The 20,180-nt window shown below is 41.8% G+C and overlaps 1 protein-coding gene across 2 annotated transcripts in view; it reads right to left on the bottom strand.

Annotated features, from left to right (window-relative positions):
* WDR35 (WD repeat domain 35) overlaps positions 1-20,180 on the bottom strand; it is a 76,023-nt gene that overhangs the window by 5,574 nt on the left and 50,269 nt on the right. For both annotated transcript variants that reach the window (XM_030555372.1, XM_030555374.1), the window contains 9 exons: positions 18,720-18,829; positions 17,214-17,424; positions 14,392-14,472; positions 14,131-14,267; positions 5,724-5,927; positions 4,217-4,363; positions 3,069-3,201; positions 2,296-2,406; positions 1,106-1,270 (listed from right to left, as the gene is read on the bottom strand). In XM_030555372.1, coding sequence (XP_030411232.1) covers positions 1,106-1,270; positions 2,296-2,406; positions 3,069-3,201; positions 4,217-4,363; positions 5,724-5,927; positions 14,131-14,267; positions 14,392-14,472; positions 17,214-17,424; positions 18,720-18,829 — 1,299 coding nt within the window. The remainder of the gene's footprint in view (positions 1-1,105; positions 1,271-2,295; positions 2,407-3,068; positions 3,202-4,216; positions 4,364-5,723; positions 5,928-14,130; positions 14,268-14,391; positions 14,473-17,213; positions 17,425-18,719; positions 18,830-20,180) is intronic.

Genomic DNA, 20,180 nt, shown 5'->3' with positions numbered 1-20,180 from the left:
CTCTATAATAACAGACTCCTTTCAGAAACAATTCCGGTATAAATTAAAGACCTGACCCTGTGACTATCTCCATGCAGAAGGACCCCTGAAGTCAGTGGTACTCTATGCAGGGGGAAAAAAAAGTTGTACAATTGGGGCCTAAAAAAAAAACTGTATGAACAGGTTAAGACAAAAATATTACTAAACATGACAAGAATGTGTATTACTGTTATATTCCTTTGAAGGGGAACAAACTTGAAAGAAAACATTTATTTGGTCAGTCATTCCTGAATTCTCTTTGCTATTATTTCTGAGTGAATGAGAGCTCACTCCCTTTAGTCTAGCTAGTCCTTTAGCTTGATCCTGTATTGAAATCATCACTGCAGTGGATATGCTTGGCTACAGTTGAAGAGGTAATTCTATTAAACATTCCTAAACTAATGTACTTAGAACTTTCTAAAAAAAAAAATTACATTTTGAATTGAAATTTCTCATATTTGTTCTAAGTCAAGAGGTAAATTTAGAAAGTTTGATAAAAAAATACAGACATTTTTCTATTACCTTGCTGGAAAGAAAAAAACAAAACTAAAATATATATCTGCCTTTTATAACAAATATGTTTTGTAGACTTTTTTTTGCATTCATGCAACTAAAAGTGGCTGGGATTTTTAAAAGTCAAATTTGACAAATTGATAGCTATCAGTGAGGACTAGAGTTTTTGCCATGAGAGGAGAAACAGTTTTAGAAATAATATACTTGTAAACATTTGCTGTAACAATTATATAGTGCCTGTCAACAAAAAATTGTCAAAAGCACTTTATAAACTTCAACTTGGATACAAACAGATTCAAACTATACACAGGGATCATTGCACTCACCTCTGAAGCTTACCAGCACAGAGCAACAGTTTTTGACAGGAAGTGAAGAAAAAAAAAAATCTAACTGGGATTATTTGTTAATGTGATGGTTCTGTAGTTACCGTGGCTTCCATATAATGATAACCATTTCCAGGAAACAAATGGCTCACACTGGAAAATTTAAACACTACACAAAAGCAACTGATGCTTGCTAAATATAGTGTTATTTCTGACTGGTCCATATTACATAAAATAAAAAACCATAATACCTTGAACATGAGTTTAGCAGCATCAAAAAAATAGTTGGCTTTACGATAGAGTTCTATGGCATCAAGGATTTTATTCTTTTCCAGTAAATGAGACGCATATCTAGCTAGCAAGGATCCAATCTCTTTCATATTGTGATTTTTAGCCAACTCAACGGCTTTATTCCACTGGAAATAAGAATAGTCACAATTATTCAATTTCATGTGTTTTCAAATATACACTAAGAGCACACTTTTCACATATATGAGCTAAAACATCATTTTAGAACATTACTACAGTAAAGTCAAAGGAACAGGTAAATACAATACAACTACAAATATTTACGCCATCAACAACCTTGTATTCATTTTTGTAGCCATTTGGAATGACTATTTTCCTTATAGTCAAAAATATCCTATCATGTTTTACACAGGAAAACAGAAGTTATGATTTTAATAAGCAAAGGATATAGCAAGCAATATTTTTTTATTATTAGAATTGGCACTGACTGTAGGAAGCCTCTGAAAAAGGCTCAACGTGTATCCATCAGGAGCACCGCTGTTTTTGTGGATAGTATTTGTAGGCATCTATCTCTCCCCATGTTTTGAATAGGGAGCCTATACACTAACTTAGGCTTTGTGGTTTGCAATGTTGTCCCTGTGATTTTCTGAGGACTTAAAAGTTAGTCATTGTGTCACAATGCCAAAGTCCCTTTGTGGATCTGGTTCTCCTTGTCTATTCAGTCCCTGGTCTTTCTCCTGAGATAGCTAATGATGATCCTAATTGGTAAACAGATTATGCTACAGCGGCACAGCTGCATTGACACTTACAACAGCAACAGAAGAGGTTCTTCATTGCTTTAGTAAATCCCTCTCTCCAAGAGGCAGTAGCTGGGCTGATGGAGGAATTCTTCCATCGACCTAGCACTGTCTACACTGGGGTTTAGGTCAGCTTAACTTACATCCCTGAGCAACATAGTTAGGTTAACCTGACTTTCCAGTATAGACCAGCATGTAGTATGATCTGCCTTTCACAAAGGTCTCATAATCTAACAGTTAGTGATTGGTTTAAACACTAAGTTTTAAGGGTACTGAATAGCCATCAGCTGACCTATATGAAATGAAATCTCACTGGGGATCAAGAGGTAAAAATCCCATTGTTAATTCTTTTTTTCATTCCAAGACCATCTTCTGCCAGCTGACAAATTTCTCACCTGGTTGAGATGTACACAGGTATCTACTGCATCCTTTGGTCGATTACATTTCAGAAAGGCAGTCACAGCTTGTTCACACATCCCCACTCTGACAAACATATGAGCTATGTCCTGGAAGAAATCACAATTTTGTTACCATTTCTTTTGAGATGTTCAGGACAGTCCTTCAGTAATTGTAATACTATTACAAACTTCTGAATTTTTATTACTGATGCTGTTTTACAGATTATAAAGAGAGAAAACACATTGCAGTAATCTAAAGAAAAATATTCTGCTCTTACACCCTGTTTCTCAGATCTACATTGATTTTCAATTAAAAGTGGTTCAAGGCAGAAAATCATCTTTTAATTATGTGCAGCAGGGTTCTTCCTTCTAGGATTAGTGCATATACTAGAAAATTTAGCAGAACAGAATAGAGTTGGGAAAGAAGGAGGTTATGGCTATGTTTGTCCAAAACAGTGTAATAAGCTAAAAGGACATTCAGGTAACATGATTTGCCTTTACCATGTACTCTGGAATAATATACAAATTAAACTAATTTTTAATTAGCTATTACTCACTGGATCACTTCAGTTCATACTGATAGGGTCTTTCCCTCTTTTAGGATCAGGATAACCCCAATCTTCACTTTTCACTAACATTTCTTCTGTTGCTATTGCCAGGGGAGCTGAATCAGTGGTAGCAACCATGAGAAATTTGGGCAAAAAAAGTCTAGTGCAGATAAGCTCACATGGTGAAAACCAAAATAACCATAATAATTTTCTTATACCTACAGGAAGTAACTTGTTATTTTCTGGAAGTGAATTCGCCAGATTCTCTAGTCCTTGATAGTCTTCTAGCATGTAGTAACATTCAGCTAAACGTTCCTGGTTTCTTCCTTGTACATAATATTGTACAGCATTTATCCTAAGGATGAAAAAAAAGCCTACTAAGACAAACAAACAAATGTTAATATAGTGCTATCTGACTAAACACTAAGAAATAACTTATTTACTAAGTACTGATTTGTAAATCAGAAATGAATATTTTCACCAGTTGGCTATGTTTTATGGCATTATATAAACAAACAGAAATACAGCTATTACAGGATGCACAAGAAATGTAGCTTCAGAATTTCATTATGTCACAGCAGTAACAGGATCCAATGACTAGAGAGCGTAAGTGGAAAGTCAGAAAACTTGGTGTTTATTACGCCATCTACAATGAGTGGACAAATCATTTATACATAAATTTTCAGAAGTTGGCTGTCTCAGTTTAGTAGCCCATAGTCTGATACTCACTCCAACTGAAGTCAATGGGAGATGCAAGTGCTCAATATTTCTGAAAAATCAGGCCCTATGCATCTAAAGTTGGGCACCCAAAAGTGTGGCCTTTAAATTCTGTGGGAGCTGATTCCTTTACAGGGGCAGAGTTAATGTAGTTTTGGTGGCCTTAAGTGAGGAGTTTGGGTTTAAGATGAACCTTAACTCTGAAATTCCTGAGTCTTCTCTCTCTTTTTTGCCTGTTTCCATACAACATACTCGTAAGTCTTTTGGCCATTTTATAACTAATATTTACTCATAACTTTTAACTCTAGCTTAACAAAATTGTTTGCCTAAGTATTTTTTTTTTTAAATTGAAGAAATTTTGTAGCAATTGGATTCCTGGCAGAGCTGGGATTATTGCTTTTCTGTTCTCCCCACTCTGAATCACAGTTTTCTGTGGAATTTCAAAGCTGCAGGTAGCGGTGGGATATATGCCCTATGAAACTTACTAGCTCTTCAAGGTGATAGGGCTGGATCATTCCAGTTCATTCCACATTCACACACTCTGCACTCCAGCTCCCAGATGTGCCCCCCATACTCTGCGTCGAGCTTTACGAGGAGAGTCTGAATTATGAGACAGCTACCACCACTTCATTGTTTCCTGCTATAACACATACCATTTTTGTCTGTCTGCAAAATAGTCTCCAATAGCATTATGTGCTTGTTCAAGAAGAGTGTCATCTGCATCGCCTGAGCCTGTTTTCAATAGTTGCAATACTCGAAACCAGTCTCCCAGTTTTATCCGTAGACCAATAGCAAGATCTCTATAAATATCGGAAAATATTTGATGATAATAAAAAAAAGGAAAATAAAACAGCTGCAGAAATTCTTGACAAAAGTATTCAGAAATACTACCCCTGCAGGTGAACAGAAAGGAAACATGAAAGACTTATGGCCTGGAGACTTAGTGGCATAAAACTTAAAAGAAAACTACCCTGATTAGTTATCATGTCTCAGATAGTTAAATAAATAGAATATATGTTTAAAAATAAATTTTCAAAAGACTATTTAAAGGGGAAAAAAAGCACTTATTTGATCTAGATTGTGGTGGTCTTTGTGTAGCTTTCACAGTGGTGGAGAAGGGAATAACGGACTGCCCAGATTTCCAGCCCTCTATGTAGTGGCTGCTACTGAAATGCTCTGTACAGCCATGAGGAAGGGTATACATTATATCCCTTAAAGGGTATCACATACTGTGCAACCAAAAAGCTCTGGGAGGCATTCTGCCTCACTGACACAGAATGTACTGTGTAAAAAATTATTTTCTTTATCAGCTTTAAATTTGTTCCCTTTCAGTTTTATTGGATGTCTCCTTGTTCTTCTAGTATGAGAAAAGCTAATGGAAGCTTCTGACTGACATACCTTATACTATTTGTTATTTTAGATACCTCTTTCATGTCCCTTTTTATCTAAGCTTGAAGTCCCAGTCTAAATATTGAAGACTTTCATGCTTCCACTCATTTGTCCTCCATCTCTGGACCCCTATTTCAACGACATCTTCTTGAGATGGGATGACCAGAACTAAACACAGTATTCCAGCTCAGGGTGTGCTCCTGGTTTATAATATTTGCAATATTATTTTCTACCTCATTCCTTTGAATCCTAAAAATTTGTTGGTCAAAAACAAAAGCAAACTATAACCCTTGAGCAGAAATGTTCATTGAGCTGTCCAAATATCATCCATGGTGTGCTCCCATGTGATTACTGCTAAATTTAAAAACCCAGCAACATGTATGTGTAATTAAAAGAAAGTAGGACTTAGCTAACTAACAGCAACTAGTGAACTGGCTAACTAAGTTTAAACTGTTTCTTTATATTTTGGAATCTTAACTAAAACATCTATAAACTAACATTGAAAAGTCTATGAAGATTGAAATCTGATATGGATTGCTATATAAAACAATGAGAGAAGAGTGGAAGTAAGCCTTTTTGGAATATGTTAACCTAAATAATAAAGGGATTTATCATCTACCAGTATAGCAGTTTTCTCTATCTAACTTTCTTCTCTTTTTCAGAATTTGAAAAAGCTCTCACTGCTTAAACATTCCCCCCCTTTGTATAGTGCAAGCATTTATTTTATCTGTTTTTTCTTTACTTGTTGCTGGGGTTACTGTATGCAATTACCTTCTGTCCATATCCAAATACATTCTTTCAGCTTCCTCAAACCGGCCAAAGTAAGCTGCCACTTCAGCTTGCTTCATTGACTCGCTCTGCAGATTGCCTAGGCACTTCACAAATTTGATGCCTTGATAGTCTTTGCAGCGCACAAATGCTTGTTCAGCAGTTTGTAGGTCTAGCTTCTGAAGAGCGGCTTCAGCCAAGAGACGCCTGTATGATAAACACAGATAGAGTCCCAGAGTTTAAGGAAAGAAAGGACCACCAGATTGAATCTTATATCACATGCCACCAGCACCACCTGCACCTGCACACAAAATCCAACAACCAAACTGAGTTCAAAGTATACAACCCACAGGAGACTAAACTTATGTGTCACAGGCAAAAAACAGGAGTTATAGCTAGAAAAGCAGCCATACTAGGAAGTTATATTAGGAATTAACTAGTCAAGTTAAAAAAAGACACCTAAATTGGGGCTAATTCAGCACCCACTTCTAGCAACACTAATCTCAATGTGGGTGTAAGCCACCTGCATTTAGGATGGAAGAATCCCATGCACTGCTACAGGCTGGGGACCAACTGGCTAAGTGGCAGTTCTGCAGAAAAGGACCTGGGGATTACAGTGGATGAGAAGCTGGATATGATCAACAGCATGCCCTCATTGCCAAGAAGGCTAATGGCATATTGGGCTGCATCAGTAGGAGCACTGCCAGCAGATTGAGGGAAGGGATTATTCCCCTCTATTCGGCACAAGTGAGGCCACATCTGGAGTACGGCATCCAGTTTTGGGCCCTCCACTACAGAAAGGATGTGGACAAATTGGAGAGAGTCCAGCGGAGGGCAACGAAAATGACTACGGGGCTGGGGCACATGACTTACGAGAAGAGGCTGAGGGAACTGGGGTTATTTAGTCTGCAGAAGAGAAAAGTGAGGGAGGATTTGATAGCAACCTTCAACTAACTGAAGGGGGGTTCCAAAGAGGATGGAGTTAGGCTGTTCTCAGTGGTGACAGATGACAGAACAAAGAACAACGGTCTCAAGCTGCAGTGTGGGAGGTCTAGGCTGGATATTAGGAAACACTATTTCACTAGGAGGGCGGTGAAGCACTGGACTGGGTTACCTTGGGAGGTGGTGGAATCTCCTTCCTGAGAGGTTTTTTAAGGCCTGACTTGACAAAGTCCTGGCTGGAATGATTTAGTTGGGGATTCGTCCTGCTTTGAGCAGGGGGTTGGACTACATGACTGCCTGAGGTTTCTTCCAACCCGAATCTTCTATGAGTTTATGATTCTAACATCCAGTGGAGTGTCCAGTTCCACTGCATATATATTAACACAAGCATGCATTCATCAGAAATTAATGGTACAAATAATTCAAAGGATTTGTAAAGGCTTCCACTTCTAGTTCATCTGGTCAAGACTACTCCAGGTTGGTAGGGAGTCAGGAACTGAATGTCATTGTGTTTTATGACTCTTCAGTAGAGCTACATGAAATTTTTCATACAAATAGTTTATTAATCAAAAAAACGCAGTTTCAGGTTGACCAAAACTATTCACTACTTTGTGCTGAGTTCAATGAATGACAAAAGTCAAACTGTTTTGGTAATGTTGAAACCCAAGTTCAGGTCCCTACTCCATTGGAGCAGGGACCTGCACTTGAGTCTCCTACATCATACTGTCATTCACAGTGGCAATTCGTAGTCATTCATATGACAAGGAACAGTCACTAGGCCAGGGAAAGAAAGTGAGAATGACTACAATCTGGTAGTTAGCACGCTCACTTGAGAGGGGGGAGACACAAGTTCAAGTTCCTCCTTGACATCAGGCTGAAGGGGGATTTGAACCTAGGTCTCCCATACCTCTGATGAGTGATCTAACCACTGGCTTAATGCCTATAAGGGAGACATCATCACCCTCTCCGCTTATTTTTGTAAATCCTTTCTTTGTGTCAAAACACCTGAAAATCTAAATGAAATTTTTGGGTTCAAAATGACACACAAAAATTCATTTCCATATTACCAAAATGTTTGGACTCAAAACTTTTCATATTGATAATGTCAAAATGTTTCAGTTAGTTTTGACAGACACTAGGACTCATAGAAAATTGAGAAGGGAAGCAAAGGGACCCAAGGAAAATACAGACCAGCAAAGTTAAGGTCAATAAAAAGGAGCATTTTTTTAGTATAGTAGGAACAAAAAGAATCCTGCCAATAGTATTAGTTCATTACTAGATGGAAAAAGGTAGAATTATCAGTAAAAATACAGAAAAGGTAGAGGCGTTCAATCAATATTTGTTCTGCATTTGGGGAGAAAACAGATGATAGATAACACACTTTCAATTCTACTAGTATATTAGGAGGATATTATACAGCGGCTACTAAAGTTAGACATTTTTAAAATCAGCAGGTACAGACAACTTGCATCTAAGAGTTTTAAAAGAGCTATCTGAGAGGCTGGACCATTTTTTAATATTGATTTTCAATAAATCTTGGAACACTGGGGAAGTTCCAGAAGACTGGAAGAAATCTAATGCTGTGCCAGTATTTAAAAAGGATAAATAGGATGAGTTGGGTAATTATAGGACTGTCAGTCTGAAATCAATTGCAGGCAAGATAATGGAACAGCTGATATGGGACTCGATTAATAAATAATTAAAAGGAGGATAATATAATAATTAATGCCAATCAATGTGTATTTATGGAAAATAATTTCTGTCAAACTAACTGATTTTTTTTTGATGAGATTACAGGTTTGGTTGATAAAGATAACAGTGTTGACGTAATATAGTTAGTCTTTTGTAAGGCATTTGACTTACAGATGCACGACATTTTGATTTGACATTTGGAAGCTGAAGCTAAACAAGTTCAGACTGGAAAGAAAGATGTAATTTTTTAACTGTGAGAGTAAATTAATCACTGGAACAATTTACCAAGGATTGTGGTGGATTTGCCATCACTGATAATTTTTAAATCAAGATTTGGTGTTTTTCTAAAAGACATGCTCTAAGAATAGTTCTCTGGCCTGTTTTATACAAGAGGTCAGACTACATGAGCACAATCGTCCCTTCTGGCTTTTGAATCTATGACACAGGGTGGTTTTTTTTACCTTTCGGTTTGCCTGAAAACATTACATAAATGTCATTTTCAGTTCAACTCAAAATAGTTTTTCCCCCTGGATTGTTTGAAATTGGCAGCGAACCAAACATTCCATTATTCACCCAGATCTATTCTTCAGTGGCCTATGTGAAATGCACCGATGGTCTCTATTCAGATTCATATTGACATGTCTCTCCAACACAAACTACAGTAGACAGCCTTGATGGCAGTCTCAGCCAGGGGTGATGGAAGCTCCCTAAAAGTGTGTGCAGGGGGGCCACCAGTGCCTGAACCGTGGCCCTGTTCCCTGCACCATCCCTTCCCCTGAACTCCTACTCTCACCCCACCCCTTTCCCCTGAGGCCCTCACCCTTCCGTTGCCTCTTCCCCCCAAGACCCAGACCCCACTTGCTCCTCTCTGCCACCTCCCCCCGTCGCTTGCCCTTACGGCTGGAAAAAGTGATGGGGCCAGGGCCCCTGGCCACCCCTGTTCTCGTGCTCCTGGTCTCACCCTGTCAGCCCAGAAGTAAATGCAGCATGGAGGGTAAATTATCCCTCTCCATTCCTATGGACGGTAGCTGCAGGTTAGCATTGAGGTACAGTGACAGGGCTGTGTGGGGAGGCTGTCACTGCCACTACCCATGCCGTTCTGAAGATAAATAAAGGATTTCTACCCCTTTGTCAATTTGGCATTTGAATGAGCTCTAAAATGTATTACAAAAACAAAACTAAATAAGGCTTAGATCCTCAACATATTGAATGAGTCAGTATAACCAGAGCACTAATTGCATCGTGCTCCAAGATTAGTTGGCAAAAACAGGACTACTACTGCTCCAGTCACTGGACACCCACATCAAGCATGATCTACACCAGGGATTCTCACCTTTTTCTTTCTGACTTCCCCTCCCCCCTCCCCTGCACATATGCTATAAAAACTCCACAGCCCCCTTGTGCCACTACGACTGTTTTTCTTCATAGAAAAGCCAGGACCAGCATTAGTGGGTAGAAAGCAGGGCAAGTGCCTGGAGCCCCACGCCACAGGGGGCCCTTTCAAGTTAATATGCTCAACTTCAGCTTCAGCCTTGGGTGGTGGGGCTTCAGGCCCCAGGCTTCAGTCCCATGTGGTGAGGCTTTGTCTTTCTATTCTGTGCCCCAAAAAGTCTAATTCCAGCCCTTCTTGGAGGAGCCCCAATGGGTCCCGGACCTCTGGTTGAGAACCACTGACCTACATCAACCCAATATTTGCTGCATCAAATGAAGGAGAATAGCATAAATTCAAGTCTTGTGCTAGTCCCTAGATCTTGTGACAACCAGCACAGAAGGGTTACCTGGCAAGTGAAACGGATCTGCTATACACCCTTCTCGTTTCTCAAGCTGCAGCAGTAAGTGCATTATCCTACCTTTATCTATAATGTATTTGCTCCATATCCAGCATTTATAGTTTCAGATTGTAAATCTATTCTATATAAACATGTGGCCAGATCCTGCATTTATTTGCACATTCAAAATTCCCATTGAAGTCAATAGCAGTTTTTGCCCAAGTAAGATCAGGAGGATTTGACTCATGCTTTATGGGCCTACTTTATGAAACTTACTGGGGCATGGAAAGTCCCTTTTCTACTGAAATAAATAGTAGGTACTAGCCAAAAATAGCCTAGCTACTTCAGTAAGATAGAACTTTAGCAAAAATGTGGATAATTATATTTTAAAAGTTTCAGGTATCAATCCTATTTATGAATATACAGACTTTGAAAAGAAAAACCACGCACACACATAAATCCACGGTAAAGAGTGTTTCATAAAACTTCATCTTTTACAGCAAGTCTGATTCAGCAAGTAGTTTAATGGACCCAAATTCTCCTTTGAACTGTTAGAAGGGGGTCCTATAAAGATAGCCAGCTGGTCAGGCAGTGGCATGGAGTGCAGCGGCACAGGAGCCAGCAAACAGAGCTGTAAACAGGGGAGTTTCAGTGGGAGTTCTGTTGGAGGAGAAGGTTTTTGTATTTTGTGTATTGTATTTTGTAGTTATATGTGTGGAGGCTGGTGGGGGCAGTGTGCTAGGAGAGAAGCTGAGCCCTGATTAGGGTGTGGGGCTTCTCTGCTTAGGGGTCCTATAAAGGTAGCCAACCAGTCAAGCAGCAGCATAGACAGCTGCAGAGGCACAGGAGCCAGCAAACAGAGCTGTGAACAGTGGGAGTTTGCGGGGGAGACTAAGAAAGCGAGGCAGAGGGACAGGCTAGTGAAGGGAGTGGGTGGTGTTCTGCTGGTGTTCTGGTGCCTGCTGGGGGTTTGTTTTGCTGTGGGTGATGGTGGTTTGGTTTGTGTTTCCTGGACTAACAGGATTTAGGAGGGAAGGCTATGACTGATACAGAGGCAGCAGTGAAAGACACAATGAGGATGACTGGATGTGGAAGCTGCGGCATGTACATGATCCTGGAGGGGGTACCTGAAAAGAGTTTCATCTGCATGAAGTGCCGCCTGATAGAGCTGATGGAAGAAAAGATCTGAGGATTGGAGATGTAGGTGGAAATTCTGGTTGAATTTAGAAGGGGGTTCGAGCAGATGATGGAGCAAAGACATGAGGAGGCTGAAGGGAAAAGCTCAGACTTGCAGATGGAAGCAGGACCAAAGAATTCTGAGGGGAGACTGCTGGGTGAGGAAAGTGGACAGTGGAAGCATGTGAGTAAGAGAACCAGGCAGAGGAAAAGACGGGCCAGTGAAGGAGAAAGAGCTCAGGAACAGGTTTGCAGAGTTGGAAAATGAAAAAGGGGCACAGCAGGTAGTCGCTGTAGGTGAGAGGGCAAGGAAGAAGAGAAGAGCAGCTAGTCCTATAGGAAGAGGGGAACAGTCAATGGAGATAACACCAAATATGAGCCCCAGGAGGATACAGGATGGGTTGCAGAGGATTGCAAGGGACAACAGAAATTGAGAGGACTTGCAGCCAGAGGGAACAGGGGATAGACCGGAGAATCACACTGTCACCAAGAAAAGGTAACTCTCAACTCTGCTCCTTGCCCTGACCACAGCCTCACTCCCGGCCCCAGCTGCAGCTCTGGCCCCGGCCCCAATCACAGCCCTACTCCCAGCCCTGAGCTCTGACTGCAGTCCCCGGCTCCTGACCTCAATCACGGGCCCACTCCTGGCCCCAGCTCCTGACTGTAGCCCTGGCCTCAGCTCCCCACTGCATCTCTGGCCCCAGCCCTGACTCCCAACTGTGGCTTTGTCCCTGGCTCCCCACAGTGGCTCTGGCCCCAGTTGCCGATCACGGCTCTGGCCCTGTTCCCAGCCCTGGCTTCTGGGAGTCATGAACCAGATAAGTGGGGGGAGAGGCACAAACAAAAAAGTTTAGGGACCACTGGGTATAAATGATGTGCTAGGATACTTGTCCACCTACCCACTCCCTGCTCTTATGACCTGTGACATGGAAACATGCAGGCTTGTTACCTGTGTGTGTTCTCATGGCAGATGGGCTGGCAAGACCATAAGCTTTTCAAACCATTTTGTTTATTCTGGAGGGTGCTAATGCAACTAAAACAGTAAGTAGCTGGAGTAGTTTTCTAATCTATATTATAATATTGTTTCACAGCAAGTGCTGTATAAGCAACTTGACCCACAATCTACCTTTCAAAGGCCACTTCTATACTACAGACTTGGGTTGATGTAAGTTATGTGGGCACAAAGCCGCCGCAGTTAGTATAACATTTGCATGCACGGATATTTGGTTCCTGTCAACATTGAATATACTCACCAATAGTGCTTGTATTGATGTGCAGTGCAGTGCACCATGGGTAGGTATCCCAGTGTGCAATCGCCATCATCCGGTGCACTGTCTCTTGGGAAAATTTGGCAATACATGGTAGGACTGAAAATTCATGCTGTGGCAACTAAGAGCAAGGGGTCATATTCCCATCATGAAACTTTCTTCATCCCATAATGACAAACATACCCTATAATTTTCACGCTTTTTTTTTTTAAATCCCACAAACCTGCATGGCATTTCTCACTGTCTGCCATCTCTGACAGATGCATGGAGCTCACATGGTCTATCTTACTGTTGTTGCAAACACAGAATGCATGATCCTCCAAATTTTGGAGAACCACAACACTCGGGAGCATAACAATTTTGTGGATGACAGACGGTTGTGGGACATAGCAAAAACCAATTTAAAGTTGCTGGTGGCGTTCACGGAGCAGCTGCACATGGTGGAGTGCTGCTTCTGGGACCGAGAAATGACCACTGACTAGTGGAATAGCATTGCAATGCAGATTTGGATGATGAGCAGTGGCTGCAGATCTTTTGGATATGAAAAGGCCATATTCCTGGATCTGTGTACTGAGCTTGTCCCAGCCCTCCAATACAGAGACACCAGAATGAGCTGCACAGACAGTTGAGAAGCGAGTGGTGATCGCACTTTGGAAGCTTGAAACGTCAGATTGCTACTGGCCAATGGGAAATCATTTTGGAGTTGGAAAATACACCAGAGGGGCCTTTGTTATGCAAGTGTGCAGGGTCGTTAATCGTCGTCTTCTACTACGCAGCACTGTGACTCTCGGTAATGTGTAGAGCATAGTGGATAGATTTGCAGCAATGGAGTTTCCAAACTGTGGTGGGGTGATAGACAGCACGCATATCCCTATTTTGGCACCAGTCCACCTTGCCACAGAGTACACCAATAGAAAGGGCTACTTTTTTATGGTTATGCAAGCACTGGTGTATCACTGGGACATTTCACTGATATCAATACCGGCTGGTCAGGGAAGGTGCATGACATTCGTATCTTTAAGAATACAGAACTATTCAGACTGAAAGAAGGGGCATTCTTTCCCAACTGGTGGAACCATTGGTAATGTTGAAATGCCAATAGTGATCCTTGGGAACCCAGCCTACCCCTTGCTCATGAAGCCCTACACCAGCTACTTTGACATCACCAAAGAAAGATTCAACTACCAGCTCAGCAGGTGCAGAACGACAGTTCAGTGTGCTTTTGGTAGATTGAAAGGGAACTAGCATTGTTTACTCACAAACTGGATCTCTGCAAGAAAAATATCCCAATGGTTATAGCTGTCTGATGGTGTCCTGCATAATATCTGTGAGGAAAAGGTGGAAAAGTTGCCACAGGGGTGGAGTGCGGAGGTGGAGCAGCTGTCTGCTGAGTTTGATCAAACATACACATGGGCTATAAGAAGAGCTCAATATGGAGCTATGTGGCCCACTATATCTTTCTACAATAAACTAGGAGACTTGTTTAAGAAGGAAAAGCAGATGAAAAGACAGGTTTGTAATCCATGAAGCAGAAGAAGAAAGGATTTTGAAGAGGGATTTTACCAAAGTCTAGGATGTGGATTATCTTCTATGAATTGGGAAGACTCCTCAATCCCAACCTCCTCAATCAATGCTCGACTGTCTCGTAGTGATCGGATCTCAAAGTTAATGATGTATTCTTTGTTAGGATGTTCAGGATTCTAAAAGAATAAAGTAAAAGACCAAACTTTACTCAACACCTTTACCACCCCTTAGAAACTGCCATTGTGCAAATCATGTTACATAGACACAAAGTTTTCCTAACAGAAATTAGATTACACTTACTTTCAATATTTCATCCAAAAGAACAGATCTAATTTCTAAATCTTCAAAGTTGCAAATATATCCAGAAGTCTGAATGGGTTCCTTAAAATAATAATAATATGGTTAAAAGGTAATGAAAAACTTTACATAAATCTGATAAAAGTTTCATATTTTTTTGCAGAGTTGTTGTAGCTGCATTGGTCCAAGGATATTAGACAGACAAAGTGAGTGAGATATATTTTACAGGACAAATTTTTGTTGGTGAAAGAGAAGCTTTCAAACTTACGCAGAGCTCTTCTTCAGGTCTGGGAACAGTACTCAGGCTATGTCTACTTCAGTGTAGGTTCTTACTACAGCAACAAAACGGGTTCTTCCAACACTATTAAATCCACCTCCTTGAGAGGCAGTAACTAGGTTGACAGAAGAATTCCTCTGTTGACCTAGCACTGTCTACACTGTGACTTAGGCTGGCTTAACATCTCTCAGAGGTATGGATATTTTGCGTCTGCCAGTGACATAGTGTAGACCAGCCCTAAGAGTTACAGCTAAATACAAGGTGGAACGAAGTGTTTAGCATAACAAGTTAACATGTTATAAGATACCGCTCAAGGTGAAGTTAGCAGTTAACTCCTCTACAGTTGTAGGACACAGAAGGGCTAGTGGACTAAAATCCAGTATCTTTATTGAGTCCATGATTTTTAGTGTCTATGGGCTGATCTACACAGAAACCATAGATCGGCATAGCTACATCTCTCAAGGGTGTGAAAAATCCATACCCCTAAGAGATGTAGCTATGCTAATATAAGCCCCCAGTGTAGACAGCGTTAGGTCAACAGAAGAATTCTTGTGTTGACCAAGCTACCACTTTTCAGGGAGGTGGAGTTACGTAAGAACCCCTTCTGTTGTTGTAGCGTCTACACTAGAAAAGCCAAAGCAGCACAGCTGTGGCGCTGAAGCTGTTCCGCTGTAGCATTTCCAGTGTAAAACAGTCTAACAAGGTCTTTTGAAGGGTTCCTTTGAGGATAAGAACAGACTGTGGGCGAACACATTTCAGGAAATCATCACTCCATAACCGACCTCTCAGTCCTCATCCTTAAAGGAAATGTACACAACACCTTCAAAAGATGAGCCTAGCAGCTTAAATTCATAACTTTGCTACACGCTAAAAATCATGGACTTGGTAAAGACACTGGATGAATGGCTTTTACAACATTCTGTAACTCACCAACCCTCCTTTGTCCTAGTGACACTCTGAGTACCTTGCCAGATCTGAAGAAGAGCTCTGTGTAAGCTCAAAAGCTTGTCTCTTTCACCAACTGAAGTTGGTCCAATAAAAGATATTACCTCATCCACCTTGTCTCTCTCATAGTTTCATATATGTAAACAGACTTCCTTCTTCCTCAAATTAAATTTTAATGACATTTCTTATGAGAAACAGATGCACAATACAATAACTAATCTTACATATAGATGTATAGCAGTGGTCACCAACCGGTCGATCATGACTGACTGGTCAATCCTAGAGAATTTCCCAGTCGATCGCGATCTCTGGTGGCACAGTGGGGCTGCTGATAAGTCAAGCTCCCTGCCTGCCCCAGCCCCATGTCACTCCTGGAAGTGGCCAGTATGCTCCTGCAGTCCCTGGGGGTAGGGTCTCTGCACGCTGCTCCTGCCTGAAAGCACCATCCCCACAGCTCCCACTGGCCAGGAACGGGAGCAATGCCTGCAGAGAGGGGCAGCATCCGGAATTGGAGCCACATGCCTTCCACCCTCCCACCCCCAGAGGCTGCAGGGGTGCGTTGGCCCCTTCCAGGAGTGGCGTGGGGCGGGGGCAGGCAGGGAGCCTGCCTTAGCTTTACTGCACCGCCCGGCGGGAGGCCTGCCTTAGCTTTACTGCACCGCCCAGCGGGAGGCCAGACCCCAACCCTGACCCCCATCCCAGAGCCAGCACCCCGTACTCCTTCCTGCATCTCATACCCCCTCTTTCACCCCAAACCCCTGCCCCAGCCCTGACCCCTCTCCCAGAGCCAGCATCCTATACCCCCTCCTGCACCCCAACGCTCTGCCCCAGCCTGGAGCTCCCTTCTGCTCCCAAATTCCTTCCCAGAGTTTGCACCCCTCACCCCTTCCTGCACCCCAACCCTCGCCCCAGGCTCAGCCTGGAGCCCTCTCCCACACTGTGAACTCCTTGGCCCCAACCCACAGCCCACACCTCTTCCCAAATCCCAACCCCCTACCCCAGCGAAAGTGAGTGAGGGTGGGGGCGAGTGAGTGACAGAGAGGGGGGGGATGGAGTGAGAGGGGTGAGGCTTTGGGAAAGGGGCAGGACTTCAGGGAAGGGGCAGAGTAGTTCTTGGGTTGCCCTTAAATTCAAAAAGGATGGAGACCACTGATGTATAGACAATTAAAATTTTGTACATTATTTAGGACAAACATGTTTTTTTCTATCTCTAGATTATAACAAAAAGGTCAGATGTGGATTTAACTCTCCACATTTTATCATTAATTTACAATAAAATCCTAGCCATGATGGTATCTAAAATAAATATCAATAAGCACATTTTTTTGTAATCTCATAAAAGCAGAATATAAGTGAAAGCAGATGTTCCTTTTCATATTTCTAACATATCTGGAGTTTGGCAATTTATTTTTTGTAAGCAGCTCTTACACAGTAGAGCTAGCTGATTTTTGAAACTTCCAGATACAGACCCTGAGATTCAGCAAGGTATGGAAGTACCTGCTTAAAACTTTAAGCTTGTAAGAAGTCCTACTAGTCCCAGATTCCAAATGTACAACATGGAATACACTATAAATGATTCATTTTCTTATGCGGATTGTTTTACCTCAGGATCCAAGTTTCTGAAAACATACATTCTTGTTTTCTCCATCATAGCAAACAAGTCTGGATTATCTTTGGCCCATTTCATATCCCAGACATCTTTGCGCTCCAACTTTAGCTGCTCGCCAACGATTTGCTGTCCTGTACTGTCTGTTACCCGCGTATCCAAGTCAAAGAAAGTTAGAACTCCAGAAAGGTCTATGATAGCAAGACGACTAATAGAAAATGGTGGAGGGGGAGGTGAAATGAAACAGCTGATTAGTACTATTCAAATCTGTAAATTTACAATCATTCTGCAACAGACAGAATAAACTAGATGCTGGAGGCCTGATTCTGATCTCTCAGTAATTTTACACCAGTGTAATTTCACTGGATTTCAATGCAGCTACACCAGATTTATACCAGTGTGAGAAAAGAATAAGGCCACAGAATGGAAAGAATGAAATAAAGACATACACAGTTCCTAATGGCAGACATTCATCTACACATGTAAGGCCTAATCCTGAAAGGTACTGAATGCATTCAAATACCATTCAATGTGTATTGGGGGCACCCACTACTTTACAGGGGCTCAGCAAATTTTAAAATCTAACCCTCCATAGCTGACTTCGTGATTGCCATACCAGTCAGATGCACCATGTATTGTGCCCAAAACCGAATGTCACTCTTCACAGATAATTCATTTTCAAAAGGTACTTTTAAAATTTCTTGTACTGAATTATTGCCACATTTTACAATAAACATTGACTAGCAAATATAATGAAATATTCCATTGCAGTAAAAAAGGTTCATACATCTCTGCACCACTGGAAATTGTCAACATTTCTTAATGTTTTTTACAAATTTTAAGAAATTATATTTTAACAGTATTTTAAACAATTGCAGAGATCAATTGGATTATCCTTCAATATATTATCTTGACAATCCTAAAGAATTCCCTGTATAAGAAGCTTCACACTAGAAGATTAAAACACCAGTTTTGAAAAGGAAAGCTTCCAATTATAACTTCTGCATCTTTAACATAAAAAAAGAGTAAAATGAGCAAATCACCACATATCTGTCAATCACATGCAAATAATTGCTATTAATCATAATGGAGACTATGTGTGCATCAGTGGGAGGAGAGAGCCAATCGGGATACAAGAACAACAATGTTAATGAAAAATAATAATATTAGTGAAATAAAAAACATCTGGCACCTAAATAGCACTTTTCATCCATGTATCTTCAAGTACATTACAAAGGGGAGTTAGAATTATTATCCCCATTTTGCAGATACGGAGAAGGAAATACAGAGAAATTAAGTAGTAGCACAAGGTCAGGGAGGAAGCCAATGGAAAGCAAGTAATAGAAGCCAGGTTTCAAATGTCCTACCCACTGAACTATACTGTCTCCTAGATTAAATAATGTATTTTAAACCCATAAAATAAGTCCCAAGTAAGCCATCGCAATCAATTAGAATATTAGTTCAAAATCAAGTGGCTGTGTTAGAACCAGATCTCTGACTTACCTGGAGTTGCAATTCAAAGACATTTGATATGCCCGACAGTTCAGGACATACTTCTGAAGTAAGCCAACATTAGGAAGACTGTATCTCTGAATGGTGCCAGATTCACGCCCCTAGAAAAAAAGGAGATTTTGCATGTTGAGGCAGCCGATACAACTTGCTTAATATTAAACTGTTTACAAATCTTTCTTTATATGCTGTCCTAAGACTTGTTGGATGAAGGACAAACCAGAAGAAACACAGAGAGGGAAGAGCAACACAACATTAGACAAAAAGACAGTTACTTTTTTTGGTAATTGGTGTTCTTCGAGATGTGTTGCTCATGTCTATTCCATTCTAGGTGTGTGCGCCCGCCACATGCATTGGTGCTGGAAGCTTTTCCCTCAGTGGTAGCCAGAGGGGAACAGCTCTGGCACCCTCTGGAGTGGCATGCATGTATTGCAGTATAAGGGGTGCTGCTGGTTCCCCCCACCCTCAGTTCCTTCTTGCCGGGAACTCCGACAGTGGGGGAGAAGGACGGGGCACGTAATAGACATGAGCAACACATCTTGAAGAACATCAGTTATGAAAAAAGATAACTATCTTTTCTTCGAGTGCTTGCTCACGTGCATTCCATTCTACGTGACTCCCAAGCAGTACCACCGAAGGCAGGTAGGAGTTCCTGGACACGTAGACTGCAACACAGCCTTGCCAAACCCAACGTCGTCTCTGGCCTGCTGGGTGATGGCATAATGCATGGTAAACGTGTGCACTGAAGACAATGTCGCAGCCCTGCAGATGTCCCGGATAGGGACATGGGCTGGGAAGACCACCGAGGACGCTTGTGTTCTGGTTGAGTGGGTTTCCACAATTGATGGCAGTTGGGCCTCAGTCAGCTCATAGCTGGTATGGATGCAAAAGGTGATCCAGTTTGAGATCCTCTGAAAGGACACCTTTCATTCTTTCCACTGTTGCTACGAAGAGCTGAGTCAATCTACGGAACAGTTTGGTGTGCTCCAGTGCACGTCCAACATCCAACATGTGTAGCCACCTCTTCTCGCTAGAGGAGCGTGGCTTGGGGAAGAAAACCGGGAGAAAGATGTCTTGATTGACGTGGAAGGAGGACACCACCTTGAGCAGAAAGGCTGGATGGGGCCGCAGTTGTACCTTGTCTTTGTAAAAGACGATATATGGTGGCTCCAACGTGAGGGCCCGCAGTTCAGAGACTCTCCGCACTGAGGTAATGGCCACCAGAAAAGCCACCTTCCACGAGAGATGAGAGAGGGAGCAGGAGGCCAAATGCTCAAAGGGCAGGTCAGTGAGCCTTGAGAGGACCAGGCTGAGAACCCCCGGAGGAACTGGGTCTCTGATCGGTGGGAAGAGCCTTTCCAGGCCCTTCAGGAACCTGACCATCATGTCATGAGAAAACACTGACTGACCTTAAATATGCGCGTGGAATGCTGATATGGTTGCCAAGTGGACCTT

The sequence above is a fragment of the Gopherus evgoodei genome, chromosome 3 (genome assembly GCF_007399415.2).
Source record: "Gopherus evgoodei ecotype Sinaloan lineage chromosome 3, rGopEvg1_v1.p, whole genome shotgun sequence".
NCBI classification, from domain to species: domain Eukaryota; kingdom Metazoa; phylum Chordata; order Testudines; family Testudinidae; genus Gopherus; species Gopherus evgoodei.
The sequence above is the reverse complement of the archived record's forward strand: the minus strand, read 5'-3'. Positions and strand labels throughout refer to the sequence as shown.